Source organism: Cyprinodon tularosa, unplaced genomic scaffold, assembly GCF_016077235.1.
Source record: "Cyprinodon tularosa strain WSP-4 unplaced genomic scaffold, ASM1607723v1 ctg515, whole genome shotgun sequence".
Lineage (NCBI taxonomy): Eukaryota > Metazoa > Chordata > Actinopteri > Cyprinodontiformes > Cyprinodontidae > Cyprinodon > Cyprinodon tularosa.
In genome coordinates, this window is record NW_024039247.1 from 357,341 (window position 1) to 378,950 (window position 21,610).

Sequence of the window (21,610 nt, forward strand, 5' to 3'; positions counted from 1 at the left end):
CTTTAGTATTTCTGTCAAAGAAAATATTCCTTATTGCTATGTGAGAAGACAGTGTTAAAGTAGGTAAGGAGTTTCTTCGCTCTAACTGTGCTGCTGTTATTAGGCTCCTGTCCTGTTTGCAGCTTGGCTACTTGTTGCTTATTGTTTAAGGAGTTTCCACCTAAGTCATGCGACTGAAAGCACTTGTTTTGTTTGAAGCCTCCACGGCTCTGCAGTGGTTGTATGTTCTGTTTACTTTAGGCTCTGCAGCTCAGCACTGCCCTTTCACTGCCTGGTGTTGTGATTTGCCCCTAGAGGGGGCCTGAGCTCCTTTTGCTCAGCCTGTTGACTGTGACATTGAGACTGCACCTCAGCTGAGGTATTTGGCCCTTTGTTACTTCTGCATAGAACAATCCCCTCAATGAAAGAGCTGATTTACCAGAGAAACTGTCTTTTCGGTTCTTCCTTATGGCACCACTGACCTGTCGTGCACTGTGTTTTTGCCAAGAGCGTCTCAGAAGAATGTATGGGAGTTATGTCTGTCCCTTGTGTTGTGCAGGCTCTCCTATGTGAACTTTTTTGGTTTTAAACTCTATTATACGCATAGATTATCTTTTAAATCTGTTAAATTTCTCTATATTCTTTATCTGTGCAATGGCTTGTTAAATTGTACAATATCTAGAGAAAAAAAGCCGTATTTAATGCTGAAATGTGTTTTGGCTATGTTCAGAGAAAAATAAATGTATTTAAAGACATCATGTGGCGTGCTGTTTGCTTCCTTCTCTATTTTACCACCTTCCCCATTTTGAAACATATTCTATTTATTTCCTGGCACCAGTCCCTGTAAAAAGCGTTTGATGATGGAGACCTTTCAGTCAGCAGCGGACTCAGACCTTGACCTTTTAGAGAAGTGAGTGTTGGTGCAGCAGCTGGATGGATTCGTCCCACCGCAGCATGAGTCGTGAGGCAACATGATCACTGAACCAGTCATAAACTAGAGGCATATAACCATTTCCTTTAAGAAGACGCTGGTGGTTTCTTTTTTTTCTTTCTTGACATCAGTGAACATTAGTCACTTGGAGACTGCACTGCGTGACGCCTGTGTACCCTCCAGCGACTCCTCACCATTATTAGGACGGGCACGAACATGGAAGTAGCGGTGACATGAAGGGATGCGTTACAGACAGCTGCCATAAGAAAAAATAGAACAATTAACACACAGGAAACAGGAAGTGTGATCTGTATTATCACAGTTTGTGTGTGTTTGGTGTGTTCGTGTCAGGGAGTGTGTGTTTCAGTAAGGTGCATGTGGGAATCTAGGCACCTACCTGGGCTGTTGGATAATGTCTCTGAAACTACGCAACTGGGACTTCAGCACCTTCAAAGCTGAGACAGCTCGGATAGGTAAGGTCTGGATGGTGCTCGCTTCGCTGCCTGTAGAGCTTCCTCTCTGCTTTTTATACTGACCTTGTGGTTTAAATTGATGCTGTCATCTAGATATTTGAAAAAAATGTCTTCCCTCTTACAACTCTAATTTGTTCTCTTTAAATTTATGGGATTTGTTACATAAATGTAATGACTGGTGTGTGTCTCTGTGTGTGAGTGTCTGATTATAGAACAAAATTGACTGCTCCAGTCTGCGTGTGGGGTTCTCATTGTGGGCTTTCCCCGTGGTTAAAAGTTATACGCTGATGATAACCAGATTTGCCCTTAGAACATATTTCTAAAGCACAAATCACTGTTTTGCAGTTTATCTTGTTTGTTTTTACACAGAACACATTAGAGGCTTTGCCATTGGTTCATAATTCACATGTCTTTGTGTTTGCATCACTTATTTCAAAGTTACTGAACCTGGTGGCTAGACTTTACCACGCTGTGCTGTTTGTTCAGGGTGGACTGCGTTAGTTCCTCTCATGACATACTGTTGCAACATTCCCATCATCAGAGATCTTGAAGCTATCAAGTCTGCACGTCTTTTTGGCTGCTCTGTAATCAGGTTTTACAATCAGCCGAACTGGATGTTCAGCACACTGGAAGGAAGTAGCTGCTTGCATGAGTGTTTGCTATTTCTGTTTCTAAAGTAACTCCCAGTACAAATGCTTACATGGGGCAAAATACTTTAACTTTTGTGAGATATAAATTTCTCAAATCCTCCTTACTTGAGCACGGCTGGGGTAAGGAGGACTTGAGGATTCCTTAGAAGTTCACTGATGCAGACTCTCAGCAGGAAACTGATGCAATAGCTGAGTTTCTGCAAACATCACCGAGCTCTGCCCACCTGTTTTTATGAGTGTGCTTTTTACTTACTCTTATTGCCTTTTTAGGACCTTTAAATGATAGCTATTCTACTCAAGGCCAATAGATGCTTTCATCAAGCCCAGCCGGGTAATCAAACAGTTGAACATTTTCTTTACAGTGATGTTAAGATAAGGGTTTGCATCAAAGCAAGAGGTTCCATGAATTAACAGAAATCTAAAAGAAATCTTATGAAAATGAAATGTAAAAATTTGTGTGAATGTTATTGCACAATCCATCTGTCAAATATCCCTTCATGAGGATCTGAGAGGTCAAGTTGAGTCCTTGAGAATAATTGTTACGCAAGAAACAACCTGACAGAATTTCCTGATGGTTTCCTCTAGTGCTGCGTGCAATGTTCATTAAATGTTTTGACATTTTGTAAAATGCAATCAAATATTCATGTTTGTAATGGTATGTTTCAAAAGTATTAAACCTTTTTATATTTTATTATTATTATTTACTTCTACAAATATTTGTTTAATTAAGATTTTACAATATGCATACAAATACATTAAACAGAAAAAGGAGCTAGTAATTTTATGGGATCTGCAGAAATGAACAGCTCAGGTTGAAGAATTTGTCGAGGACAAGGATTAGGTGAGCACCAAGTCACTGTTAAAAGAAGCAGTTGGAGGTCCTGTGCCTTATGTTGCTAGAAGCCATACAAAGAGACTTAAAACGGATGTAGAAAAATCAGACGATGTTTTGTGGCCTATATACAAAACTCTGTGGTGAAAAAAGTAACACTGAAGTTCTGCCAGAGAGGCTGGTTGTAGCATGATGCTGTGGAGATGGCTGTCTTGTTCAGATACAGAGATGCTGGTCAGAATTGATAGGAAGATAGATGCAGCTCATTGGTCAGTATCCCCAGAAGAAAACCTTTTAGAGGCTGCAGAAGTCTGAGGTGAAGGTTTACCTTCCAGCAGGGCAATAATCCTCACATACAGTCACAGCTGCTTAGATGAAAGCACTTCTATCTGCAAAAGTACACATATAAATAAAATGTATTTGTCAACAAAGTTTAGAAATGCATGCTCTTAAAGGATCTCCATCTGATCTGACAGCTCATGAACTATCTCAGAAAAATGCATTTGTTAGAAATATATTTTAAAAGACTTGCAACTGGAATTGCAAATGCTGAATATAAAGCTGAATATAAACATACGCCAAATATGTGAAATTTCTGTTAAAAAAGTAGTTTTTTTTCACTTGACATACATGCTCTAGCTACGTTGATCTGTCACAAAAAAATCCTCTGAATTGAGATGTTGAAAAAGATGAAGGTTGGAAAACACTTCTGCACGGCCAGCTCTCTAATAAGGTTAGAACAGTACAGTGTCTGTTAGACATGAACCAATCTGATCAAATCTGCCCCAGTTTCACATCTGAAATTCAACAAATATTTTTTTGTGTTCTTCTTTTCCAAGGATCTCTGGACTTATATTAACTTTTCTATAAGGAAATGTTTGGTAATAGGTTGTTCATTGCATGCAGTGAGCCTAGAAAAAAGGTTTTCACTTCTGTTACATGGCTTTCATCTGATGCTGGAGTAAAGATATTTACCAGAGGTTTGGAAAAGAAATGGACTTATTGAAACAGCTGTGTATTTCAGTCAACATGAATACATTAAACTCATCAAGTACTATAATATCTATGCCAGTTCATTATTACATATATTGTATAGATTTAGATAAATAGAAATTCTTCCCAAGACAGCAATCTCTCTATTCTTACTCCAAAAAGTACTATCAACTGCTGCTTTTGAAGTGTTTTCTTGATGTTCACATTCAGACTGAAGTAAGTCAAGTCAATTAAAATATGCATGTACTCTGAATAAACTGCAGACATGTCACACTGAGAGAGACTTATCAAACTAGGTAATACATTTGTATTATTGAATTTGGTCAAAATGTCTTTCTATCCAATGAAAGGCAGCAGATTGCATCCAGAATTCCTATTTATTAGACTGTCACTTATATGTTTATATATTTGCAGTCCACCTGAATGCAGACCAGCAAACTGCCCAAAAGGATTGTATAGGTGGCTTCACTGTAGATGAATCAAATATTAATACCAGGCTGGAAATGTCGCACATAAATGCTGTAAAAACAGCAAGATTGAAGGAGCATCTTCTGTTCTGTCCTACATAAGCAGGTGAAATGAGCTTTACTTCTTAGGTTCTGCTACGCCACACTAAAAGGAGTCATTGAAGGCTGTTCAGATTTAAACAGGTTACCTCATCAGGAAATCTCTGGAGGTTTACTGAGCATCTTGCTCTTGCGTTTAAACGTTAGCTGGACTGTTCTGCCTGGCTTAGATATTACTGTGGATCTCCCAAATCAACAGGTGAGTTCAGACTTGGTATCCTGGGACTTGATCTCAGTGGTGGATGGATGGATGGATGGATGGATGGATAGATGGACAAACCCCCTCAGGTGGATCGAGTACGGCTGCTGCTTTATGGTCTACATAGTTCTGTAAAGTATCACTTGTTTAAATAGGAGATGTAAGGGAGTGAGGATGCTGCAATGATGGTCTATCTGCCACCATGAATGATTCATCACACATTGGCCCCGGTTAGAAGACAGGGTGGGGTTTGATACCAGACCTTGCATGTGGGGTCATGGTTCCTCAACAGATGTTTGATCCTGGGAGGGTGGTGCTGCTCAAGTTAGACCAAAGGACTCTCTGGCTTTTAGGCTGAGATCTTCAAAGTTTAGCAAGCCTCCGGCTTGGATGTGACTACTTCCTGTTTACCCCTGACCCGCCCTTCTTCTTCTCTTCTCCTTAGTTATGTTGCTTAGGAAGACACAGTTGATTTGAGAACAACTGAGGCAAAGGGGCTCAGTCTGAATCTAGTTATCTCTGTGCTCCCACCAACCAGGGTGTCATTCAGGCTGTCTTCAAACAATCCTGTCTTCTTCTAGCACGTACAGCACAGCATCTTCTTATTCATTCCTGTCAACCTTCACAAAATAGTCTTTTCTTTTAGGTGGAATCTATCAGAAATGGGGAAATTCCTCAAAGTCAGTCAGAGAAAAGAGCTAATATGTCAACTTTGGTGCAACTAAAGCAAAGTCAGGTATCTGACCTCTCACTTATCGCACGGCTTTTTTTTCGATCACTCTCGTTTCTATAGAGCAATCAAGGCTGTGTTCCTGCAGCTTCAACAGGAAATGGCTCAGCTAACAGCAGCAGTTTCCTCTCAGCTTCAGCTGAACACAAATAGGTTGTAGTCAGCGCTGATACGCTGATGCATATTCATATAGGGAAGAGGAAGTGCTGAGAAGCAGCTGAATGCCCCTGATGTTTTGATAGTATTTCACTGCTCACACTGTTAGAGAGCAAGCTGAAGTGGCTGGTACAGGGGGGTAGCTAATTATACCTTTATCAGCTACTGTCTTGTGGTTTTCAACAGCCCGATCCAAAAGTGTGATTCCTGGAGAGGGGGCCCCTGGATCGAGCTCACCACGCTCCCCCGGATCCATGGAGAGGCCCCTGAAGGCCGGCTGGCTGAAGAAGCAACAGAGGTCCTTGGTGAAGAACTGGCAGCAGCGCTACTTCGTCCTGAGAGGCAGCACCCTGACCTACCACAAAGATGACAAAGAGACCACTGTACAGGTGAGACACGGATGCTTCTCAGCATTTTACAAAAGTAAATCATTAGAACATACTTCTTTCTGGGGAGAGGAGAGTAAATTAAAGATATTTTAAGACTCTACTAATCATGCATTATTTAGTGTGCAATGTTCAAGGAAAATCAGTCAAAGAATATGTCAGTGTAAAGTCAGTTTAATCATACGTGTTGATTTATTTAGATTTATAGGAACTGCATTGTTTTATCTCTTCTAATCAACACCACAAACACTTAGCTCTGTGCCTTAGTTTACTCACTTCCTGCACACAAATTGCTTCAGGCCTTTCAGACACGATTTATCAAACTTGCAACCAGGACATCATTGTGTTTGACTATTAAATGTTCGGAAAAGATAAATAGAAACAATCAGTGAGCCTATTTGGACCTTGGCTGTGCCAAATAAATGTCACCTGTAGCTCATTATTTACTGTGAAAGAACTGAAGGTGGTTTGTGTGAAACCACAGTCAATTGAAATAGTTTTAAAAACTACAAGCTCAGTGGTATTAACACGCAGACATGCTGCTCTCTTTAAATAATGTCTACAAACATAAATTGCCCACCATATATGATATTTTGTTAAATTTGTTCTGTCTTCAGCGTTTCCAATCTCTGCTGCTTATGTGATATTTGATTGAAGATATTTAAATTTAGGAACTAGAGAAAGTGTTAAAAACTGTAAACATCTCTCAGACGTAATGCAGATAAAAGGTGAAGTGGTTTGTTGTTCTAGGAGCTCTGAATAGCGCATCTATTCCAACTTTGCTTTTTTTCTGTTTGGTCAACAGGGTGTCATCCAGCTACGATTCAGCAAAGTCAATGAACTCCCGCCAAGTTCAGATGACCCTGGAAAGTACCTCTTTGAGATTATACCACGTAAGCATTAATAAACCTCCTAAGGACATGTTTTTGGTCCCACACTAAGAAAAAAGTATTTATGATAACAAATTTAGTTGCCATTGATTGCACTTGTATGATTCATTTAGTAAAAAGTAAAACACTGTCAATATAAGTTAAAGTCTTTAAGAGGAAAAAATTACTGACTTCTCTTAGGTTCGACTGGAGATCGAGAGCGCTGTCCATACGTGCTCATGGCCAATTCCCAAAGTGATTTCGATGATTGGATCCGAGCATTACGCAGAGTCATTGGAGTACCGACAAGTGGAGGTTAGTCGAGTCCTTCTGATTAAACGCTCAGTCATTAGCTTAAGCATCTGAGAGACATAGCGTGATTGGTATTTAGATGAGTGTGATTGGACAGAGCTGACACATTTATCACAGGTAACATCCTGGCTTAGAGATAGTGTTTTCAGGCAGTAACCAAAGCCTCTGACGATGAGGACATCAGATCATTTGGTTTATCTGCCAGGCAAATATAAACCCCATGGTGGAAATGGCCTGACAGTGTGATAGCTAAACACGTGTTGATTGTTTGTTGTTTACTGCATCTCTGTGATTAGGCACAAATAGTTTTTTACCGAAAGGTGTAATCAAATTTGATTATTATATAGTCTATAACATTTATTTTTGTTTTATTTTTCTTGAATAGACTTGATGATAAAATTATAGAATAAGGACCTAGTATGCTTACGCATGGTTTCTAAGATTCTAACCGAAGTATAAAAACAGGATATCATCGGATTAATAATTCGGCTATCTGCTGAAGTATCCAGCCACCAGTCAGGTGGTGTAACAGACGTTCTATGTAGAGGTTTTACAGGCTTTTTCACTGCCTGCACTGTAGTAAATCTTCTCATTACCTCAGAGGCAGGCAGCATTGCTGTATTTTGTATTTTAAGACTGCAAACCAAATGGCGATTTTTCCTGTAGAACATAACTTCCTAGAATGTTTTACATTTATTTTCTAGAAATCTTAATCTGTTCTCAGTACTTTACTTATAAATGGGAGAACTTCTCTCAAGCTAGAGTAAAGCTCATTCCTAGCTGGACTAAAATAGGGATTTCAAGAACATTAACCCTTTATAGTTACTGTTTTTGATCACTTGCATACCCCTTACAAATGGAGTCCCCTCGTCCCTCAGTGAGGTCTAGAAGCACAAGATCTATATCCAGCCATTTGGCAAAGATACTGCGACATGGCTGTACATCCTATTTTGGCATTTAACCAATTAGATGAGCCCTTGAATAATATATTACTTAATGTAAATTAAGTTGGAAAAAAAGTGAACAAGTCAAGAAATAATGGTTCAAATCTAATTGAAAAGTTAAAAAGTAAAGTAAAAAGTTAATAAGGTAACAATTATATTTAGGTTTATAAAAAAAGTGTAAGTGCCAGGATCAGCATTAATGCCTCTAAGGTTATGTTTTAGCAAAAAAATGTGTTTCTTTCACTCAGTGTTTCATGAATTTCTTATTTATTTCTTAATATATTCGGGCAAGTTGGCATTTCTTGTTATACAATGATATTATTTTTGCCATCAAAATATTTTGAATATATATTTTTGAATGTTACAAAGCTAATAAGGTCTTGCCCTGATTTCCAATAACACTATTGGCTTGAAATTTGGATTTTCAAAGTAATTCACTAAGTGCCAAATCTAACCCCTCATTTTATTCATGGACGACTCAGATATAAACTTCATATTGTCTTAAGTGTTTATCTATCTAATTTTAGTAACTTTTTAAATAGTAAATTTACTTAAGTAACTTTTATTATATCTGTACTTTACTTGGGTGTTTATTTTCTGAGGAATTTCTACTTTTATTTCCTAAAATAAAATCTGAACAAAAATATATGTACTTTCTACTCCTTACTTCCTTAGAATAGAATAGAATAGAATAGAATAGAAAATCCCTTTATTGTCCCATAATGGGGAAATTCTGGTGTTTACAGCAGCAAAAAGATTATAGAAAATATGGTGACTCAAATGTGGATCTTTAAGAAGGCATAAGAATAACATAATAGTGAAGAGTTAAAAAATAAACAATACAATTCTGTACTTTAAAGTGTTTCTAACTATATAAATATTGTCTATATATGGATAATGATATGATGTAACAGCTGCACCAAAACTGAGGGAGAATTCAGAGCTTCATGAGAATTAGTCCAGTTGGAGCCCAGTTTGTTGATGCTTTGAATACCAGAGCTCTAAAAGTATAACTGCTCATGTGGGACTTCAATTTAATTCAGTCTATATCCTCCTGGCAAAAAGTTTCCCTTAGAAAACAACTAGACCAGCTCAGTATAATTTATGTTTTCTCTACCAGAACAGTGAGCAGAAGATGAAAAACATGTTTTTAAGGAATGAGGGTTTTAAACATTTTGTTTTAACATTAAAGGCAAAAGGTTTATTTTATTTCTGTACTAAGTGTAAGTACAAAGTACAGCCTGATTTTTTTTAACTTTTATTTTAGTAAATGAGCTCAGCTGGTACAGTTATAGTTTTTTTTTTATCTCCACTCCAGCACACCTGATTTAAATAATTGCATTCACTCCTGCTGATAAAAGCAGAGGTCTGTTAGAGACAGGTGTGTTGGGAGTCATCCTAAAACATGCGGGGAACTGACCCCTGAATATCCCCTGTTTTAAACACCTTCAGCCATGGAAGTGATTGCAACAATCAAGCCCATTCATCTGGTGGAGGGATGGTAGTCTACATTTTAATTGTAGTTTAGAACAGGGTTTTTTAACCCTTGTCCTCAGGGCCCAGTGTCCTACATATTTTAGGTGTTTCCCTCCGTCCAAACACCTGATCGGAATGAAAAGGTGATCAACAGGCTTTTGCAACATTTTATGTCTGCCAATGAGATAATGCAATCATTTGAATTATGTGTGCTTTAGTAGTGGGCCCTGAAAACCAGGGGGTTAAGAACCCTATTTTAGAAGGTCTGTGGTCTTGAGCTAAACATCAGGCATGTTTCTATGGCATACACTGCAGCTGTAGCTCCGTGCAACGACTGAAAGATTCGTAGAGTGTATGCCCGGCTTAAGTGAGACTTCAGTAGCTGTACAGAAGTGTGATATGTTTGAGTCACTTATTCAGAGCCAGCTTAAGCAGAAAGCTGCTAAAGCTTGGAATCCCTTGATCATTTATAGCTTTTTCAGTATTTCTTGAATTATCTCAGAAATTATCTGGGAGATATTTTTGATTATTCTAACTGCTTAGCATTTAATTTACTTCAATACTGCATTCTCTAAAAAAATCTATTAAACTGCCAGAGATCTAGCAAGGTCTTTTTTTTTTTATTGAAATCTATCCATGTGGGTCATGTGGACAATGTCAACAGCAAACCTCAAAGCTTCAGATTTGTTTTTCCTGCTTTTATTGTCATTACACTGTCACAAGTACAGAGCAACGAAATGCACTCTCTGCATTTAACCCTTGGGGTGCAGTGGGCTGCCATTGTGCAGTGCCCAGGGAGCAGTGTGGGGTTAAGGGTCTTTGCTTAGGGGCCCAGAGTGGCAGTCCGTGGGAGTGGGGCTCGAACTCAGAACCTCTGGGTTCAAGCGCAATGCCCACTAAGCCGCCACTCCCAGTGGATGTCTCTGGAAGAGGTAACAGTAAAACCTTGAATTACCACTGTGTAAACTCAATTTGATTTAAATCAATTTATAATTTTTTCCAGTTGGTTTTCTGTTTCAGTGGAAAAGCATCTCTCTCCTCTTTAGAGTTTCCTTTAAAGAGTAAATGGACTATACCTTCACAATGCTTTTCTATTTATAAAGACCACCAAAGCACTTTACCACATTCACCCGATCTCACTCACAAACACGCACACATTCATTCACCTATTTACAGAATAAGTTGATGACAGGCTAAGACTGGAAATCTGTGATACCAGTGGGCCGGTGCTAATTTCAGCGTGCGAGGGCCGGCCCTCCTTTTATCATTCCGGCTACAAGACTTGCTAAATAACTCAAGGACATTAAGAAGAAAGTACCTAAATGATGCATGCAGTATATATAGCCCTTCCTTGTCATGCACATCCTTGTTACTTAATTATGATAAAACTAAAATGCTTTCTTTAAACCAAACTACGATAATCATCTTATATTTGGTGAATTTGTGTTCGAATATTTTGCAAAAACATGTTTCTGTGCAGGATGGGGTTTGCATCTAAAGGCTAACGTTTCCAGTCTTATGTGAATTGTTGCCAGGTTGGGATGTGTCCCAATCTGGCAGTCTAGGATGGCCGTCTCTGGGTAAAAAAAAATTTTCTTTAGATTTATGGCCTAAGAGATCATTAGACTTTGGTTCAAATTGGGCAAGATTTCGTATATCCCGGCGTTTTATGAACACGAGTCAGTGCCATCTGGCAACCCTGCTGATGTGGTGAATTTGGACGTTATGCTGCAGCAGTCACTGTTGCGTCCGTGTTACTAACCAAAGCCAGTAAAACTGCATCATAGAAGTCTTGATGATGTTTGTCGTGTGATACTAGAAGATAGATTGATCTTTGAATGTGTTTTCGCATTGTGTTTCACATTTAAGACGCAGGCGTTTCACTGTGCTTCTATTGGGGGGTTCCATAAGTGGGCCGGCGTAGATGAAAAAATGCCAAGGCCGAAAATCATTCCCAGTCCGAGCCTGGTGGATGAATTTGTGAATGTTAATTTCAGTTTAACATAATGAAGCTGGAATTTAACCCACAACTCTTGGGATGACTGAGCCATAGTCGACCCAAGTGTTTTTCTTTCCCTCCGTGAAGACTTATTCACTGGTGTAGCTCTTTTGCCACAGCTGTATGAACTCCATGTGACACTACTTTTCCAGTTAACATTTCAACAGCAAAAACTGCAGACATGTAAACTAAACTAGTTGGCTTTACCAACAGTTTATACCTAAAACACTGCTTAATAAAACAACAGCAGGTGCAGGATTTTACGCACTGTTTCAGTTTCTTTGGCGTGATGATTCAGACTTAGACTTACACAAACTTTGTCATTTTAACGTGACAAAAATGCTTGTTGCATACAGCTTGCAACAGTGTAATGATACAACACTACAATATCACAACAGTATTGTAATGATATTGCATTTTGGAGTAGATAAACATTACATTTTGGTAAAGTGCAGCAGTGATTAGAATATAACAATGTAGGAGAAAAACAATCCAGTTTAAATAATGGTGCAAAAAGGCATTGAGATGAAAAAGTTCAGTGCAGTGAAAAATAGGTATGGTGCAAAATGCAGTATAACATTGAGTTGTCTTCTATTTAAAAGGATTATAAAAGTACAGCAACATTGGTAGTGCATAATAATGAGGTGCAGATTCCAGTTTAGAGTTAAACAGTTTAAAAGTGTGATAGCAGACAATCAGAAAAAGTAGTTGCAGAATCTGCTGGACCTGCATCCATTGCTGCGAAGCCTCTTCCCAGAGGGCAGCAGGGAGAACAGTCCATAGTGGGGGTGTGAGGGGTCGCTGATGATGTCACGCTCCCTATGGTGCTTATGTAGAAGCTGGTGAGGATGGGTGGGGGCAGGTGGGCTCTCCTCATCCTTTGCAGGAAGTACATGAAATTGTAATTTCTCCTGTGCCTGCTTGCCCTGTGCCCCCATGACATCTACTGATAGATGGGATCCAGTGTAGACACCCTTTATCTAGACCGGACTCATCCAGCAGCTGCTTCACACACTATATCATTAGGAAAGATTTTTGGTCAAAATAGGTACTAAACGAAAATGATAATTTTTTTTTTTTTTTGTAATTGAAGCACCAGCTTACACCAGTATGAGTAAATACTTTATGATTGTAATTTCTCCTTTCTTCTACAAACTTACTTTTATAAACTGGATGCCTAAAGCAGGTGCATATAATTACCTCGTTCAGTCCAAATCTGCAAACTGTGTTGTCTGTATGAGTTTGAAATGCAGACAGCTTGTGAACAATAATTTTCCGTGTACAAATCTTATAGTGACAATCAATTCTGAAAGCCTCAGTGGTGAGAAAGCCAAATAAAAATGCCAGATGCCATCTAATGTAAAGTTATTGACACCGCCCTGGGGTGAATAAAGACTCATAAATACAAACACATATTGTCACAATAAAAGCAGCTGTGTTTGTGGTGTAAGCTTGTCACATTAATGCTATTTAGAGGTTAGTTCTCTTTGTTCTCTTTTCTGCTCTTCTTAGTGTTACATTTAGAGTACAGCTGGATCCATGTTGTGTTGAAATCACACACAGGCTGAAATCTATTGACTGAATGTTCAATTGTCTAAAGTCTGTTGGTGGTTTCGGATTTAGTTAAAAAACATGAGCAAAAAACAGGATCATGAAGACCAAAAACATAAAGACAGCCAAGTCTGCACAGTAACTGTAACTTCAACACTTCGGTCTGTAAGGAAGTGCAGCAAGTAGAAACCCAAACAAAGTCCTATTTTAGGTTTACTTCAAGCCTTAAAACAGGCAATGACACTGTCTAGGAGATGTTGCTCTCAGAACAAAATAAACTAGAAAAAGCTGATTCGGAGAAACATCAAAGTGGGAATGCTTTTGCTGAATGAAAAAAGCTGAAATTACCTGAAGAACATATGAAAATGTGATAGGAAGTCATCAGAAACTTCAAACTGCAGAAAACAATTGAATCATCTGAAGATTTTGTAGGGCAGAATCATTTGGCAGTAAAATGGCAGAAACAAACTCATCTTAAAAGCTGCAAAGCCAAACCATACATGATATCAAAAAATGTCTTGAATGTGGGCACTAGAAGGGTCTTAATATAATGTCTCCCAAGTTTCTAGAAAAATGTATAAAGAAATTTTGAAGGGGGGTTTACCTACTTTCCAGAAACATGTCAGGCGTATAATGAATTAGCAGCAAACAGAAAAGCTTAATTCCTGTCCAGAAACAGAGCAGAATGAAGCCAAAGTTCACAACATAGGCTGAAAAGTATGAAATTAGCTGAAGTAGAAAAGAAATTACAAAGAAAAACTTTCATATTATCTGGTTGAAGAAAAAATTAGTAGCTTAAGGATGGGAAGTAAAATGTTGAGGACGATGGTATTGAATAAGTATTAACATTTTGAAATCATATGTGGAAATGTCAAGACTTGGCAAAACAATTGGAAAATGATTTAAAATGTGTCGGTTGATCAGCATAAAGAAAACAATGTCATCCTTAGAGGATTGAAAATCTACAAACCTATGTGCAAGATGACCATGAGAAGCAGAGGAAGGACAGAGAGAGAAGCTTATAGAAAGAGAGCTAATACCACTTAAGGAGCTGAATTTATAAAAAAATTGAACCTGCATGTTACGAGCCGCTGTGGTAATGAAAGCACCATTGGCAGGCTTAGGCTGCATGTTACAAGGTTAGCAGATGCTTTATTACAGTATAAATCTTAGAACCTGATTAAGAAATATGCACTGAGGTGTGTGGTCCACAGGCCTTGGTAGTGTAATTTGAAGAAATTGGTTGACTTTGGGTCATAGCTACAAGCCATACGGCACAATGAATGAGTGTGCGTAAGGAAGAGGCTTTTATTTTGTAGGTTCCCTTTAGTCTTATTTTGAAAGTCTATCATGGATGTGTGTCAAGGGAAGGGTCATGCCCAGCAGTGATATAGAATCCATTTCTAAATATGAAATCACTGGTTTTCCATGTTATTGGGTGAATAGATGCTGTATTAGAGCATAAATGGGAGACTTTTATTGTTAAATTCACTCCGGGGTATGTTGTGAAAAGGTCCCTAGAGTCTAATAGAAACAAACTGGTAGAGTTTGGGTCATAATGCTGAGCCATTTGCATCAATTATTATGCGAGTATAATATAGAGGCTTTTATTTTGCAGGGTCAATGGAGTCTTATTTTGAAAGTCTAGCAGTAGTGTGTTGAGAAAAGGGTCAGACCCATCAGTGATGCTTGATGACTTTCCAATCATTAAATCACTCTTTCCCCTGTTATTAGGGCAGTAGATGAAGTGGCAATGGGAGGCTTTTATTTTGAAATTTGCTGTGGGGTGTGTTTTGAAAAACCCCTAGAGTCTCATTTTTAAAAAAGGGGTTGAGTTTGGGTCATAATGTTGAGCCATATGCTGGAAAAAAATATGAGTTTAATGTAGGAGCTTTTATTTTGAAGGGTCCCCGGAGTCTTATTTTGAAAGTCTATCAGGGTTGCGTGTGAAGGGAAGGGTCATGGCCAGTAGTCATATTGTATCCACTTCCTAATGTTAAATCAGTGTTGTCTCCCTCCATTAGATTAATCCTTATATTATGTTGAAAAAAAATTACATTCATTATGTTGCGGGTCATTTTGACCAGCACTGTGTAAATACAAGCAAAATAGTCAAGAAATTGGTTAAACCAATAACCAATTTATTTTAGATTACTTAAACATTAAGTCAAGTGACAAACCATACAGTTTTAATTCACACACTTTATTTAGGTTTAAAATGTTCCCTCTTCACAAATTTTGTTTTTTGAAATTTAGCTTTAAAATTCGCTAGTTACTAATATTTTGAACATTCAACAATTTTAAAGTTCTCCACATGATGGGAAGTATGTAACTGCTTTCTGCAGATGGAATTCATACATTTCACACAAGATGTACTTGTTTGACTGTCCTCTCTGGAGGGACAGAGCTGGGATCTTTTCCTCTTCTCTTCACCCGTCTCCACTTTATGTTGGTTGGGTAGCGGGCAGTCTTGCCCTGGCAGCTGTATATTGCTGTGACTTTGTCCAGATTGTCAACTACAAGTTATAATCCAGCATCATTTGTGCCTTCAAGTCCTTTTTTGTTCTCAGAGATATATCAGCTTGCATTATATTCATGATAAGAACCTTCTGTTCCCAACATGGTCAGCTTTCTTTTCTGAAGTTCTTCTCCAAGGAGGTAGGACATAGAGGTTGTCACAAGTGATGTTATGACTTGCAGCCCTTCATTCATCTCCAGCATGAAACACATTCCCTGATTCTTCTAAGCTTTTCCTCCAGATAGCTTTCCAGTATACAGTATACTTGCATATATTATGCATAGCTGGATTTTGCACCTCAGGTTGCCCATATTATGATATGGGCATTCTGAGCAATGCTGTCTAAATCTCTTCAATTCATGCGATTGCAAATTTGGTAGGACCAGGAATTTTTATCAAATTAGCTGATGATAGTCTGCATCAACTCTGGTGTGGTGATGTTGTCACTCTTGCAGAAGATGATTGCCTCATTCCTGGGCTTTCATCTGTTCGGGGGATAATAGAAGATTCTTCCTCTGAGTCTATCTCATAGTAGGAGAATTGATCATGTGGGTCCACAATAACTTTGTCTTCTGATTCTGAAATATCCTCTGCCTTAGAAACCTCTTGCTCTAGATCTATATAGATGACGTGAGAGCAGTGACAAGAAATAGTGTAAAAAAGTTCCCTCCCTTACCACACCTGGGTCTGGGTCTCAGAGGCAAATGAAAAGAGTAAAGTACATCAAAGAGCCATTTTTATTTACCTGAATGGCTACTTACCCACATTAAAGTGTCCGGGTCAAAATGACCCATAACATCATATTTGTATACATACTCTGCACAGACACTCCACTACACATCAGAGTGGCCAGATTTTACATACATGTTCATGACCCTAGATGAGGAATAGTCACCAAATTTCATGAAGAAGAAAAAAAGATAACCAGTACTTTGATCAACACAAAAACTGAAATGGGTCAAATTGACCTTTAACATAATATAAGGGTTAAAATGTGCTGTTTAAAGTGGTGGAGGTAAAATCCCTTTGAAGCACGGTTAGCTTGACGACGTTAAAGAGCCTGTCAGTGACAGAGAGACATGCGCTTCACTTTCGTTCCTTTGTTCTCAGGCTTTTTTGAATGGGAATATCAGCTCCGAACAAACAAGTGCTGAAGACAAACCGTAAATGGTATCTAAAAGATTCTTTCAGTCTAAGCGAGAGCTATCCTTTGTCTCCAATTGGGGTAACTTTCATGGATGTAGCTCATTCACAACCTTAATGGGAAGGAGGAATAAAAAGGTTTGAGAAATCCTGCTGGTCTCATTGAATAACATGCAGCACAATGGTAGGGCAGAACTCTCAAAAGCAAAACTTTCCCTCCGAACAAACGGGCGGTGAGCCAAAACCGTATTAGGTATTCAAAAAATTCTTTCACCGTTGGCGTCAGCCATCCGTCGGCTTCGACTGTGCCAACTTTCATGTTTCTACTAAAAACTATTTGGCCACGGTGACGATGTAAAAATTTGCATTTTCTGAGTTTTAGGATTTTTCTCAGAATCAGCGTTTTCCTATGCCCGAACAAGTCAGCTAAACAGCTAAACCATAAATTATATTGAAGAAATTCCTTCAATGTGAGTGCTAGAAGGTTCTGAAGATGTTGTATACCAGTTTCATGTTAGTACATCAAATAGTTAATAAATGGGAGCGATACGAAAATATGTATCGTTTTGGATTTTGTCTGTGATTTTTGGAAAATCTCTCATTGGATTTCTATTGGGGAAGTGTGGACTTCTTCATCGTCTGGGCCAAACTGTCGGAAAACCGTAAATGCCACACAAATGAGGGTTATATTTCCTGAATCCTGACAAAAATTCCTACGTTTTGATGTATAATTTATTTCAATTGAGTTAAAAATGAGGGACTGAGAAGAATTTGTTTGGAAAAGCCAGAACAGCTCAAAAGCTAGAGCACGCACTCTAGCAGTTGAAGAATTCTGTCCATAGACTTCCATTATAAAACTTAAAATCTTAAAATTTTCTTTTAAAGTTTGAAGCTTCACTGAAGCAAAACTGTAAAAGTTAGCAGAAAGCCGGGTTAAACAGTAATAGCAGAGAGATACGGAAACGTTTTAAAAGTTGAATGGTGTTCCTAGCTGAAAGTATGCTGAAGTAGTTAAAGGTCAAAGATGATGAAGATTTAGCTGAATTTTGCTGAAATCTAAGAATTCTACATGCATTTCAATGGGACAAAAAAAAAACGCAGAAAAAGCTGAATATCGCGAAAACTACAAAAAATATCTTTACCAAAAGACATAGCAGAATTCTCCTGAACAAGCTGAACGTTTTGATACCAAAATTGTTGAAATTAGTTGAAAACTGCGGGACTAGTTAGAGTCAATTCAATTCAATTTCAATTCAGTTTATTTATATAGCGCCAATGCACAACACATGTCATCTCAAGGCACTTTACAGTTCAACCAGATCATACAGTCAAATTGATACAAAGTCAGAAAAATTAAAAGTGAAAAACAATAAGTGGGAATGCATAAGCATTCCCACTTGAAAATGTACAATTTTGGCTCACTATGGAAACCCCCACACAGCCACCAGTCATTAAACACAGTGGGAACTCTAAAAATGTAGATTTTTTTTTAAACAAATGGATTGTATAGCAATAATAAAAATAAATGTTTCCTCAGTATGAGATAGATCAATAACTTATATTCTTATTCATTGTTGAATCTCATAAGATCAGGGACTAATATGGAAATGCCGAGATATTTCAGGCCTCTACCTCATGAGTTGGGTTTTCCGTTGGTCATTCTATTCTTCTACAGGCTTCTAGGTTGTCAGACCTCACCAGATGTGGTAAGTGAAAAAGAAGACAGTGCGTGTGGTTAATCACAGTTCATTTTTGATTTAAAGGACAGGCGATAGATTCTTCATAGTTTTGAAACTTCTTTTTTTCTCCTAGTCTTTTGAAAAGAAGTGTACATGTTTGAAAAACATTTACACTCATTTTGTTCTTAGATTATTTTGTCTGACATTGTTAGAGGAACTAACATGTCTGATTAAAAATCTAAAATTAACAAGCATGCAAAGGGGAAAATGTATAATATATATATATACTTCATAGGACTGTAACAAAGTTCCGGTGGCCCACTGAATGCAGGTCATAACATTATAGCAGCAAACTGTCTGCGTTTCTGAGGTTTTGTAATATAAAAACAAAATCCTGTTTTGATCAACACTAACATACTGCTCTAAAGAGTCAAGAATCATCAAATCTTCTGTGTTTCTTCTCCAACAGTTTTTGGAAAGAGTCTCATAGACACATTAACATATGAACAGCGCTTTGGACCTCACACAGTACCAATCCTGGTGCAGAAGTGTGTAGAGTTCATCACAGAGCATGGGCTGGAAGAGGAGGGAATCTTCCGCCTTCCTGGTCAGGACAACGCAGTCAAACAGTTCAGAGATGCTTTTGATGCAGGAGAAAGGCCGTCGTTCCCAAGGTAATGTACTGACAACTGTAGTATGAAAAACAATATGGGTTGCATGCTTTTAATAATTCCACTGTTTTGCTAATTATACACCAAGCAAAGTAAATCTAAGTTGTAGAAATTTTGCAATGGAAAATCATTTAATAGGTCACGGTCTGACCTATGTGGAAAATCTAGAAGTAAAGAAAGCCACTGCCATAAAAGGAGACATTTCATAAAGCAAAAAACAAACAAAAAAAAAATGGAGGAAAGAGAGAGAAGTAGAGTGAGACTGAAAGATTTCAGCATTCAATGAGCTGAGGGCGAGACCACATCCTGTTCTAACCAACTCAACATCACAAGCTCCTCTGACAGGGCACTGCACACTAGAACGTTCCTTTGTCCCCAACTTGTTGCCTGTATTCTTATGTATGACAGGTTAAAAGCTGAGGCCAGGCTAAGCAATGAACCAAATTATACTGCTTAAAATATCAAACACATGTATAATCATGAAGATTTGCACTTGTATAACAATAAATAATGTAAAGTAAAAGGTATTAGTTTTTTTTTTGTACCAGGATTTATAATTGTATTGCATATTTTCCCTGTTTATAAAACAAAGCAGAAGCCAAAATGGAGACGCTGTGAATAAAAGTACATAAAAACGCCCCATAACTCATTAGATTTGAGACTCTTATTTCAAGACAAGCCCAAATCATCACCGTCATCATCCTCAACATTATCATCATCATCTCACCACTTGGCATTGCATGTAAGATGTTTTTGCTAATAATTTGGGTTTTGTTTTTTCTAACTGTGCTTTACTTTGGTTTTAAATGTCAAATGGCCATGCTCCAAGTGGTCTGTGGTTTAACTTTTACTAAGGCCTTTAAAGTCTGTGATGGATTTCGCTATCTTTTATTTTTTTTATTGTCTAGCATTGAGCTGAGTTTGCTTTGAAATACAATCAGATTAGTTTTAATGCCTGATATGAGTCTGATTTGTGAAGAAGCCTTTACACTGTGGAACGATGGGTTTTGGGTCGTTTCAAAACTGCCATATAATCTCTTGTTGATAAGTTGTACCAGAGCATTTTTAAAGTGCTGATGCAAATGTATTTTTGTCCACATTTCAAAAAGATTTCATTTGCTTGGTAAAGAATAAAAACACATACAGCCTTTTCACTTTGACATGACTAAAACCCTTTTTTAATGCAGAGGGAAAAATATGTTTATTTACACCTAAAAGCATGGAACAATCCCTATAACACTGAAGAAAAAAAAAATTATTTTATGCTTTTGATCCAGGTTTTATATTAACCATAATGCTTTAAGAAGATGTTAACTGTATAATGTTTCCACAGTGACACAGATGTCCACACGGTGGCGTCCCTGCTCAAACTGTACCTGAGGGAGCTCCCTGAACCTGTGGTACCATGGTCTCAGTATCAAGACTTCTTGGACTGCACTAACCTGTTAGACCCCAACGGCAGAGAGGTATGCAGTATTACCAAGGAATTTAGCAATATATCTGAGCACACTTTATTTTTAACAGGCTTTGAATCTGTTGGATATGTGTCCCTGCAGGGCTGGGAAAAACTGGAAAAACAAATAGCTCTTCTTCCCAGAGCCAACTACAACATTCTCCGTTATGTCTGTCGGTGAGTGAAACATTGATGCACACACCAAATGGAGAAGAGCATGCTATATTCCCAGTCTTCACCTACCTGATATTTCTTGCAAATGACATCACCCTGCAACTGAAGGGTTGTTGGTTCAGCCCTGTCTCTAGATTTCAGTGGTGTTGTGTTGCTGGGCATAACACTTTGCTTGCGTTGCCTATTGATGGTGATTAGAGGGCTTGGTGTATGGCGTCTGTCAACGAGCCCCGGGGCATTGAATGGGTGAAGGAATGAATGTAGTGTTAAGCACTTTGGTCAATTCTCCTGACTTGAAAAAGCTATATAAACAGGCTTTTAATCATTTATGTACAGTTGCAAAAACATATGCAGTCTGACTACTGGTATGTTGATCTCTCTAATACTGACTCCCATTGATCTCCATTGTTTTTCAGTCTATTCACTGACAATAACCCTAACAATTACTGCCCTAACCCTAAATGAAGCCCAATTCTCCAGCCTAAACCAAGCTTGTGAGGACTGGCCAAAATGTATTGTTCCAGCTCTCACGAAAAAGATATATAAATGTCTGTTAAAAAGGTCCAAAAAGTCCAAAATGTCTATTAGATGTAATAATTTTTATTTGAACTGTTGAACAGATACATTTTTATTGTATTTCAATCACTACCGACTCAACTATTTCCTGGTCATGAATGAGAATAAAAGGAAGACAGAAAAATGGTATTTGCTCAAATTCAGCACCATCACTGCGCAACTTCATGAGCACACAGGGACGGGCTGCCAGTTTGAGCACCCCTAAAAGGCGGATTTATTCCATGTAAAGGCTCAGAAAGTATAGGACAAAGAATTCAGGCAAGATAGACAGTGGAATAACTTAAAAAGCGTCAATTTAAACTATTTGCTGCAGATCTGCAGTAGCAGTGTGTAGGGCTTCTAGGGCTGTA

The 21,610-nt window shown here is 38.2% G+C and overlaps 1 protein-coding gene across 1 annotated transcript in view; it reads left to right on the forward strand.

Annotated features, from left to right (window-relative positions):
• The first annotated feature begins 830 nt into the window (after window positions 1–830).
• arhgap25 (Rho GTPase activating protein 25) overlaps window positions 831–21,610 on the forward strand; it is a 32,460-nt gene continuing 11,680 nt past the window's right edge. The window contains exons 1-7 of the mRNA XM_038303634.1: window positions 831–1,383; window positions 5,696–5,898; window positions 6,701–6,788; window positions 6,966–7,079; window positions 18,856–19,060; window positions 20,391–20,523; window positions 20,614–20,687. Of these exons, the coding sequence (XP_038159562.1) occupies window positions 1,323–1,383; window positions 5,696–5,898; window positions 6,701–6,788; window positions 6,966–7,079; window positions 18,856–19,060; window positions 20,391–20,523; window positions 20,614–20,687 (878 nt within the window). The 5' untranslated portion in view covers window positions 831–1,322. The remainder of the gene's footprint in view (window positions 1,384–5,695; window positions 5,899–6,700; window positions 6,789–6,965; window positions 7,080–18,855; window positions 19,061–20,390; window positions 20,524–20,613; window positions 20,688–21,610) is intronic.